General features: G+C 38.8%; 2 protein-coding genes across 3 annotated transcripts; both read right to left on the bottom strand.

Moving 5' to 3' along the window:
- Positions 1-63: 63 nt before the first annotated feature.
- LOC106152054 (uncharacterized) lies at positions 64-4,306 on the bottom strand. Its single transcript, XM_087019088.1, has 2 exons — positions 3,119-4,306; positions 64-2,023 (listed from the first exon to the last, which is right to left on the bottom strand). Exon 2 carries the CDS (start codon positions 2,014-2,016, stop codon positions 334-336), a length of 1,683 nt encoding a protein of 560 aa, XP_086875214.1. The 5' UTR covers positions 2,017-2,023; positions 3,119-4,306; the 3' UTR covers positions 64-333.
- A 435-nt stretch (positions 4,307-4,741) lies between these two features.
- On the bottom strand, positions 4,742-10,252 carry LOC106169864 (uncharacterized). 2 transcript variants are annotated; one of them, XM_013549496.2, is made up of 4 exons: positions 9,503-10,252; positions 8,665-8,763; positions 5,417-5,604; positions 4,742-5,122 (listed from the first exon to the last, which is right to left on the bottom strand). In XM_013549496.2, exons 1-4 carry the CDS (start codon positions 9,834-9,836, stop codon positions 4,889-4,891), a joined length of 855 nt encoding a protein of 284 aa, XP_013404950.2. In that variant the 5' UTR covers positions 9,837-10,252; the 3' UTR covers positions 4,742-4,888. The 2 variants fall into 2 exon arrangements, with proteins under 2 accessions (XP_013404950.2, XP_086875220.1); XM_087019094.1 differs by having other exon boundaries at positions 5,000-5,122; positions 5,413-5,604.
- Between the last annotated feature and the right edge of the window lie 21 nt (positions 10,253-10,273).

Here is a 10,273-nt window from a genome sequence, read left to right as displayed (position 1 = left end):
CTGATATTTCGCCTTTTCTTTTTTAATTGATTATATCTTGTCAATAGCTGAATGCAGATGTAATATTGTCTGATAAAGTATTTATTTTTGACATGCTTTAACCAAAAGTATCTCCACAATTCTACTGAACTTGTAAATACACTTCAGCTGGCGAAACTATACAATGTAAGGGTCTTTCGTGTTCATCACACATTTCTTTTTCTCGTACAAATGATATTTTTTCCCGAAATGTGTCCTTTGTCAATAAATATTTCCTTTTGCAAACAATTCAAACCAATCAATATTCCCCCCCTTGTTAAATGTCTTTATTCAATCATTCTACAGGGTAACTTTTCATAAGTTCAGTTTCTCTAAAGCCTTTTCTCTTATAGACTTTCGTTGAGTCTTTCCGGTGCCTGTTAAGGGAAATTCTTCGAACTGAAGATAATATTTGGGCGCCAGTGACAAGCCATCCGGCCCCACAGAAAACTTTTCGTTGCACCAACTCTCCAATTCCGCTACATCCCCGTTGCTCTCCATGATAACGCATGCGCAGAGCTCCTCTCGTAACCGGATATCCGGTACACCTACCACGATGACGTCTTTAACGGCTGGGTTTTGAGCGAGGACGGCCTCTACCTCGGCTGGGAAGACCTTGACAGTAGCCCGTTTAATCATATCGTCCTTGCGGCCCGAGACAGAGAGTTGACCGTCGGTGGTCATGGCACCAATGTCACCGGTATGGAACCAGCCCGCCTCGTCAAACACTGCCTGGGAAGCCGCCTCGTTGTCCACGTAAAGGCAGCGGTAAATCATGGGGTTACGGACGCAAATTTCACCTGCGGACCCAGGAGGTACATCGCGATTGGTGTCCGGCTCAACGACTTTCACTTCAACGCCGTCTATCACCTGCATTTTGTCACTTCTGGTGTCATACGTCACGTCCTGCATGGCGATCGGTCCGGCATCTGTGGATGCATACCCGACCGTGATCTGTTTGATGTTTGGGAAAAGGGACAGAAGCTTCTTAAGCTGATCTCTGTCCATCACCTGCCCGCCTGTTGCGATATGGCGAAGACTGGGTACCTGACAGAACGAAACAGCATCACTGTAGTTTAAAAGGTCCACGATGAAATAGTGCATCATAACGGTGTTGGTGACACTCTCTCTTTTCAAGATGGTGAAGACGAAGTCCACCTCTCCCTCCGCAACAACAAGACTGGAGCTGACAGTGAGAGCGGTTGTCCCAAATACAGCCATTTCCATAATCAGCCCGTGTCCACCTAACCAGGTCATCGGACGGTCGATAAATAAGACGCTGTCGGCGCTTGCGTAGGACACAACGTCCATTCGGGCCCAGTTGACGTAGGCATTGTGAGTCAACTGAATGCCTTTCGGCTTCCCAGTGGAACCAGACGTGAAGAAGACGCACATGGGATCGTCTGGGTCGACCTGATCCGATGCTCCATCTATCGGGGTGCCATTTCCTTCTCCCTTGATTAGATTGTTCAGCGAAGCACCAGTCCCAAGAACATCGTCGCCGTAGGGTCCAAAAACGACGATGTCTCCCAGTGGGTTGGTCCCTTGAGGTACCCTGGAGGCGATTTCTCTGTATATTTCCCTCTCCTTATCATTTCCCACGTACAGCATTAAAGCGCGGCATTTATATTCCAGCACGTCATCGCAAAGCTTGTTCAAATTGCTCAACATGAACATGTTGCATCCTAGACGAGACAAAGCCAAAGTGAGCGGAAAAAACTCAATGCAGTTCGGCGAGCTAAATGCCACGCGGTCGCCACGTGAGTAACCACGGCGACGGAGTGACTCGGCCAATGAGATGGACTGTTTCTTAAGTTCAGAGAATGTCATACTCTCTCGCTGCTCTCGGGTCTGGTAAAAAATGGCGGCATTTTTGGTGGGATATAGTTGCGCTGTGGTGTCGAACGCCTCGTGCAGGGTGACGTACGCGTTTGACGTTACTTGAGGAATGTGGTAGTAGCTTCTCTTGTTAAGATGGGCCCGATTAATTTTATCCATGCTTGCGCTGAAAAAGAGTGCACTATTTAAAAAAACAAAAAGCAGTAACGGTAAATATCATAATAGAAAGAGAGAAAAAAAACTTTTCAAATTTTTTTTCTAGAGATTTATTTTTCACTTGATGTTCACAGTTCTGTCTTTAGTTAATTCCTGTCACATTTCTTCACTGTGTGTCGCTTTAGAAAAAAAAGTGCAATTAAATTAATCCGCGTCCTTGGTAGAAGGTAAAGAAATTTAAGAGGAAAAACAGGTCAGCTTTTTGCACCGTTTTATGTGAGGCGGTTGTCGTGCGTAAAAGAGAGTTTATTATTTTAAAATCCTCTTCCGTCGTGAGATTTCTATATCAACCCAAATTTTATGTTTGGAACAATCCATTCAACTCCTCAGAAGTGACACTCGATTGAACTCCATTTCGAAAGAGACAGAAAAGACGGACATAAACCCACTGACGCATCTGTCATTATCAGACTCTATATTTTGATTTTATCTGCGTCTTAAAGAATTCCCATAGGACATACAGTGTATGCTCGTTAGTTCCCCATAGGTTTTTGTCCATTTTTGGGGGGAATTTTACGTTAGGGGCAGGTGGGGGATAGATCGGTTTCAGTTTCATAGTCTGGATACATGTCTAATCAGACAATTCTTGTACCTGTATATGCCGTCAACAATCGTTTGGCTACCCAGGCGACCAGGGGATTAGGCTAGTTACTATATGCCGTCAACAATCGTTTAGCGACCCTATCATTATACACTCCCTCTTTTGTATTTCCCACCGCATTAATCGCAGTGTAATCTTCAAATGGTCCACGGGGTAAATATACACATTCTTAATACTAGTACGGTATATAGAAGTTAAAGCATGTCTGCAAAGAATCCCGCCAGTTTTTATGATCACCCGGAATATAAAACAATGTTTTTAATCATCATCTGATTTGGACTATATGTTCTTATAACCTTCAGTACTTCGATGCCTGTCTGGAGCAACTTGAAATAGACGCTCTACAAAGACATGACGAAATATTGGAGGTTAACAACGTAAAACATGCATAATGCCTCTGTGATTCCGATCGTCTGTGACATTTTCACGTAGATCTACACTTACTTCAACTATCAGGTTGTGATCACTGTGCGATTTCTTCCCAAACGCTTCATCCGACGCTTGAGCAAAGGGAAGCGTGAAATATCGTTAATGAATGAATATAATGAATGATAGAATGGATATTACACCCCTTGACGCAAAGTCCGTGACGCCAGACAGAAGAACTTGTTCCCCTTCAACTGAGGGTCGAAAACCGGGGCAGTCGTCCTGGCAGAAAATGGGTCACGATATCAGTGTGAACTGGAGCTGTCAATGAGGTCAACGGGGCCTGTCGGGTTTATTGATCCATGAGCGGGACAAGTATGTCACTGCGTACGGTCATACCTCTGCTAGCTTATAGAGGAATAACTTGATTGATATAAACCATAGTGTACTAGTACATGGTATTATCAAGTTACATATATCAATTTAAGTTTCAGTTTCACCAATAAATAGATATATGCCGAGTCAACTGCTCACAACAGTAGGTTGATACCCCCTACTAGGGCCACAGATTTCTTTTCACAAGGTATTCACAGATATGTCTTTAGATTTGCTTAACGATCAGTCTACTATCTCTGATCTTGTGCTAAAATCTCTAGGTTGATTACATGGCTGGTAAATTGTTTGCGTAGCTGCTCAGGTACTGCCACTTAACAGACCCCAGCCTAGTTCCTTTGACAGCAACCAAGACAGTTATTTGATCTGATTTAAATAACTTGCTCTTTTGTGACAGATAAAAATAGCCCCTGCTGAATAGCTTGTTGCTACTTATTGAAGTAGACTGAAGAATCTCCTGTAACTGTTCCCCACAGAGCGGGTACAATGCCTTCAGTGCGCGTGAGGATTTAATCACTTCCATGTGGCCAAAAATCACAGGGTGGCTTTTGGCGTTTTTTCCTGTAATGTCTGCATGCCACCCTGGTAGAGGGTAGTAGGTTGATATAAACCGTAATATACATGTTATAATCAAGCTACATAAGGTACTGTTAGGTCTTCTTGTATATGGTATGCCATTACCTACAGTGAGAATTCTAGCTGTGATGATAGGTCCCACTTAAAGAGAAACGTACGTCTGTGTGCGCATATTATTGTATTCAATACAATTGCAACTGTGCAAGTCCGCTTTACAAAGGTAATAAAACCAACTATTGATCTTTACGTATAAGACCAGAATATTTACCCCATTTTGACCCAAGATAAAACTGTGGCAGTCCTCCAAGCCTAGTTCATCCTTAATAAACAGTGACTAGGTAATAATGATATATACGATACAAAGTAAACACTTATCATGAAGAATAAAAAAAGTTCTGCAATTTGTTATCATTCGTTATCATAAATATTTGACAGCATATTGCCCATATTTTTTATTCATATTAAAGGTGTATTGTGGAAAAACCTAACCAATGAGACATTATATACATATTTAACACTGGCTATTTACCCTAAAATTCATCGGAAAATATCTGGCGAGAAATTTGGGTCTGCGCAGAGTACTGGTAAGCATCAATTGAAAAGCGTAACGTAGACTATGGCTAACTATTAGTTTTCTTGTGATTATTTGCATTTTGAAATTATCCGAAACCTACAAAAACAGACGCGATTGATTTTTTTTCTTTACAATATTCTAAATTTTTTGACATTAGAAAATTTTGAACGTTTTTATTGCAAGATGATGATACAATTACTCTCCAGCATGACTTGATATTATACAGGTATAAGATAAAACATAGTTTGTTGGGGATTGCTGCTTGGACTGCTGAACGCCCCAACCCTATTCATCAACTGTTGCTATTATTCCGGAATGGCTGCGGTAAAATTAGGCCCTTCTTGGCCGTGTCGTTCAGGTCCCATCGCTGTGTAACCGCCATCTACCGAGAGATCAGCGCCAGTGATAAAGGAAGCGTCTGTGCTGCAGAGGAAGACGATGGCGGCGGCAATTTCTGAACATTCACCGTTTCGGTTCATCATGTGGGTGCTACCGTAAAACGCTCTCTGAATTTCGTCACTTCCAACGATAGCGTCAAGCTAAAGAAATTCAAATAGATAAGTGGATATTTACAAATATTGTATTTAAAAACCGTATAAACAGTGTTATATTGCGAGAATGAAAGAAAGGAAAATATAAGAAAAGTAAGAAATGAAAATAAGTTTTCAAAAAAGACGAGCGAAAAGTAGAAAACGATAACAGAAGATGAATACGCACGTGATAATCTAGAAAAGAAAATGATTCATTTATTTGTTTCCTTGACTTACCGGTGCAACATTTAATTAATTAATATAGACAGGCAAAAAAATATTTTTCTAATCTAATCTACCTACAGCAGGGGTATTAATTATTCCAGGAGAAACAGAGTTGACCCGTATTCCGTCTTTGATTAGGTCAAGCGCCATGCACTTGGTAAGCTGTAAGATCGCCCCTTTGCTACTGTTGTACGTCCAGTGCTGCTTCTGACTGCAATGGGCAGATACGCTGGCGATATTTACTACGGCGCGCGTTTCTGGTCCCTCTGGGTTTAAAATGAAGCGCCATTGTGTTAGAAAAATCATAATGCATTGATTGTGATCGTCAACGGATATTCACATGTTATGTGCATGAAATCATTCAATATGATTTGCAGTTGAAATACGCTAGGCGAGGCAATACATTGTGTTGGAGGAGACAAAGCAATCTATTCAGAAGAGAAATCACAATGACGTTGGTAAGCACATCTTTGTGTTCCGCAAGAAACTATATAAGTAAGAGAAATAAGTGCAATGCATTTGATACGACACTTTTTTTGCACATTTCAAACATCTAATGTCATTTGAGGTATTAACAAGGCAGCAAAGCTGTCAAATGTACAGACAAAATAACAGAAAAAAGGATGCAAAAGAGGTCATTTTGCCAATTTTGATGCAATAATAAACAAGCCCGTGGAACTTCAAAGTCACACTTTGAAAATGCCAATATGTCAAACCGTTTAACTGGCAGTAAGAATTACCAAACAGACTGCATTGCCTACTGAAGCTGTATTTTAGTCCCATGTTTCTTTCCTGTAAGTTTGAGAACAGTAAGTGACATGCTTTTTCTTAAATGGTCATCATGGGAGCAGTGCCCAAAATAGTTTTTTTTTTAAATTTTGATGCAATATTACATAATGTTTAACAGCATAATGACCATCAATTTTAATAATAAAATATTAGTATCATGGATATTCAGAAAATGTGACTAGCAAAGGTCTTCAGGCCCATGGAACTTCAAAGTCACAACTTGAAAATGCCAAAATGTAAACAAAGACGGCACTGTTCTGAAATGTTTTTTTTTTTTCATTTTTAACAATTTTTTAACATAAAACAAAATAAACAGTTTACTGCAATTTTTATATGATCAACTAAGAAAATTGATGAGATGGGAAAAATATCAATAGAATAGTGTTAAATGTCCAATTTCCTCCATTCTGAGATTCTGAACATAGTGAATGATTGAATCTCACAAACTGCAATGATATGAGTTTATTTCCATTTTTGACACTTTATTACACAATACACGATAACAAGTTTACCATCATTTTTACATAATCAACTAATAATGTTGTAAAGATGCAGGAAATGTCAACCAAACACTTTTACATGTCTTATTAGTTAAATAATGAGACTGTTAACATGCCTAAGAATTGAATCTGAGGAAATGTGAAACAAGACAGCACTGTTCTGACATGGGTTTATTTCCATTTTTAACACTTTTTTAACATAAAACAAAATAAACAGTTTACTACAATTTTTATATGATCAACTAAGAAAATTGATGAGATGGGAAAAATATCAATAGAATAGTGTTAAATGTCCAATTTCCTCCATTCTGAGATTCTGAACATAGTTAATGATTGAATCTGACAAACTGCAATGATATGAGTTTATTTCCATTTTTGACACTTTATTACACAATACACGATAACAAGTTTACCATCATTTTTACATAATCAACTAACAATGGTGTAAAGATGCAGGAAATGTCAAACAAACACTTTTATGTATCTTATTAGTAAAACAATAAGACTGTTAACATGCCTAAGAATTTAATCTGAGGAAATGTGAAAAAACAGCATTGCTTCTAAAATAATGGCCCGATTATGCTGATTTTCGAACTCAACCTGCGTTTTAGTAAGATTGACCACTCCTGTGAGTTTAATGACAATTGGCCTATCTGTTTTTCTTATATTGTGTTTACAGTGTTGCATATATGCTGAAAAATGAAAAAACAGCATAACTACTAAAATAGTGGCCCGATCATGCCGATTTTCGAACTTGACCTGCATTTTAGTAAGATAGATTACTCCTGTGAGTTTCATGACAACAGGCCTATCGGTTTTCTTTGGAATGTGTTTACAGTGTTGCATATATGCTGAAAAGTGAAAAAAAAGCATAACTTCTACAAAAATGGCCCAATCATGCTGATTTTCGAACTTGACCTGCGTTTTATGAATATTCATCAGCTCTGTAAATATAAAGCCCAAAAGTAAAACTGCCTTCCACTTATCGTGTTTACAATGAAAGTGCACGGCACCGGCGACGGCGATGACGGCGACGACAGACGCAGGTGATGGCAATATGTACAGACACATCTATATATATATATATTTACTGTACTGTTTGAGAACAGTAAGTGACATGGTTTTTCTTAAATGGTCATCATGGGAGAAGTGCCCAAAATAGGTTTTTTTCAAATTTTGATGCAATATTACATTATGTTTAACAGCATAATGACCATCAATTTTTAATAATAAAATATTAGTATCATGGATATTCAGAAAATGTGACTAGCAAAGGTCTTCAGGCCCATGGAACCTCTAAGTCACAACTTGAAAATGCCAAAATGTAAACAAGACAGCACTGTTCTGAAATGTTTTTTTTTTCCATTTTTAACAATTTTTAACATAAAACAAAATTAACAGTTTACTGCAATTTTTATATGATCAACTAAGAAAATTGATGAGATGGGAAAAATATCAATAGAGCAGTGTTAAATGTCCAATTTCTTCCATTCTGAGATTCTGAACATAATGAATGATTGAATCTGACAAACTGCAATGATATGAGTTTATTTCCATTTTTGACACTTTATTACACAATACACGATAACAAGTTTACCATCATTTTTACAAAATCAACTAACAATGTTGTAAAGATGCAGGAAATGTCAAACAAAAACTTTTACGTATCTTATTAGTTTAATAATGAGACTGTTAACATGCCTAAGAATTGAATCTGAGGAAATGTGAAAAATATGCTGAAAAGTGAAAAAACAGCATAACTTCTACAATAATGGCCCGATCATGCTGATTTTCGAACTTGACCTGCGTTTTATGAATATTCATCAGCTCTGTAAATATAAAGCCAAAAAGTAAAACTGCCTTCCACTTATCGTGTTTACAAGGAAAGTGCACGGCGACGGCATCGGCATCGGCATCGCCATCGGCATCGGCATCGGCATCGGCATCGGCGACGACAGACGCAGGTGATGGCAATATGTACAGACACATCTGTGTCTGTACATAAAAATGGAGTCAACGTTAACGCAGCTCACATACCGTTCTTCATAAAAGGATAACATGCCTGTACCACATTTGAAGAGCCCGCCACGTTCACACCCATTATCGTCTCCCAGTCGGACATGGACGCGTCTAAAGCTGGGAAAAATGCCATGAAATATGAGCAAATGTATTATAATACATTGGGCATTTTTGTTTATTTCTTGCCTTGTAAAATCTCTGAAATGATCTGAAGTTGTATAAACAGCTGAAACAGTGCTGGACGCATCTAAGGCTTCGTTCACATGCAATGTCTATTTTCTAAATTCTATTTTCTATTTGCGGTCTGTGGCCTGAATATCCCGCGGCGTAATTACTGGCAGCGCGAGCCAGTTACTATAAGTTACTATAAGTAACTGGCTCGCGCTGCCAATAATTACGCGGCGGGATATTCAGGGCACAGACCGTGATCATAAGATAGCGCAAATAGAAAATAGAAATTAGAAAATAGACATTGCATGTGAACGAAGCCTAAATCTGGGGGAAATGCCATGAAATACGACCACATAATATGTGATACGATGTATGGGGCTGTCTGTTTATTTCTTGCCTTGCAAAATAACTTAGGTGACCTGGAGTTGTGTTATCTGAAGTTTTATTAACAGTTGAAACAGTGGTTGCTCATATCTCAACCTCCCATTAAGCCCCTCCCTACCAGATCAAAAACTGACCGTGGAAATTAGTCACTAATATATATATAATGTAATTACCAATCTCAATAAGGTGTGCTTTATTGTTAAGCAAACTGAGTACATGAAAATTAAAATCCAGTTATTACTGCTATATGTATATTAAAGCATAGATAACCTTTCTCCCCGGTGGAAATGATATAAATTACCTCTAAATAGAAAACTTGCAGCGCAGTTAACCACAGCGTGGATGCAGCCACCATGCTTCCCTGCTATGTCTTTTGCGGCCCCGAAACATGCGTCCCTGTCCGAGACGTCGATATGGTAAAATATGGCGTCATGTCCGGCCGCTTTCAGCTCCGCCTCAAGCAGTTGGCCCGCTTCTTGATTGGTGTCTAGAAAGGCCACGGACGCGCCGTCATTAAGGAAGCGTTTGACGCACTCCTTACCGATACCAGAGGCTCCCCCGGTTACCACGGCAACGCGTCCTTTAAACCTGTCTTTTGTATGCGACTGGTCTAGTTTAGGCTGACGACGCTCCATTTTGTAATGCCAGTATCTATCTGCTACAGCACTATTATGTAGTCAAATATGTACAGGCCTCTATGTAGATAACAGCTCCAAATGAAATAACTTATTCAACTTTATCTTGGCACATGTGTCATCGCCTTGCGACTAATATAGGAGAAATGTAATGTTCTCCTTCGGTACTGCAAGAGACGTTTTTCTACTCCTTATGATGGAAAAATAAATAAATAAATAAATAAATAAATTAATTAATTAATTAATTAATTTATTAATTAAAATATAAACAGATGAATATATAAATAAACAAGGTGCACTTAATAACTTATGAGAACAACTATTTTGCATACAAGTTCTCTAGAAAAATAACATTTATAATTAAAGAAAATAACATTCTAATTGGTAAACGATACAAACTTCTTTCACACGTTAATGATTAAGAAAGAGTTACAAAT

This window comes from Lingula anatina, chromosome 8 (assembly GCF_051362555.1).
Source record: "Lingula anatina isolate TDL-2025a chromosome 8, LinAna3.0, whole genome shotgun sequence".
Taxonomy (NCBI): Eukaryota; Metazoa; Brachiopoda; class Lingulata; order Lingulida; family Lingulidae; genus Lingula; species Lingula anatina.
Note: the sequence above shows the minus strand (reverse complement) of the source record. Positions and strands in the feature narration are given on the sequence as shown.

Bases quoted from the DNA above. Each gene is read 5' to 3' on its own strand.
- LOC106152054 (XM_087019088.1), bottom strand. From the start codon at position 2,016: ATGGATAAAATTAATCGGGCCCATCTTAACAAGAGAAGCTACTACCAC.
- LOC106169864 (XM_013549496.2), bottom strand. From the start codon at position 9,836: ATGGAGCGTCGTCAGCCTAAACTAGACCAGTCGCATACAAAAGACAGG. The intron at 8,764-9,502 runs GTAATTTATATC...CATTTTTCCCAG, and splicing joins TGCAAGTTTTCTATTTAGAG to CTTTAGACGCGTCCATGTCC. The intron at 5,605-8,664 runs GTATGTGAGCTG...TTTTAAACCCAG, and splicing joins TTATCCTTTTATGAAGAACG to AGGGACCAGAAACGCGCGCC.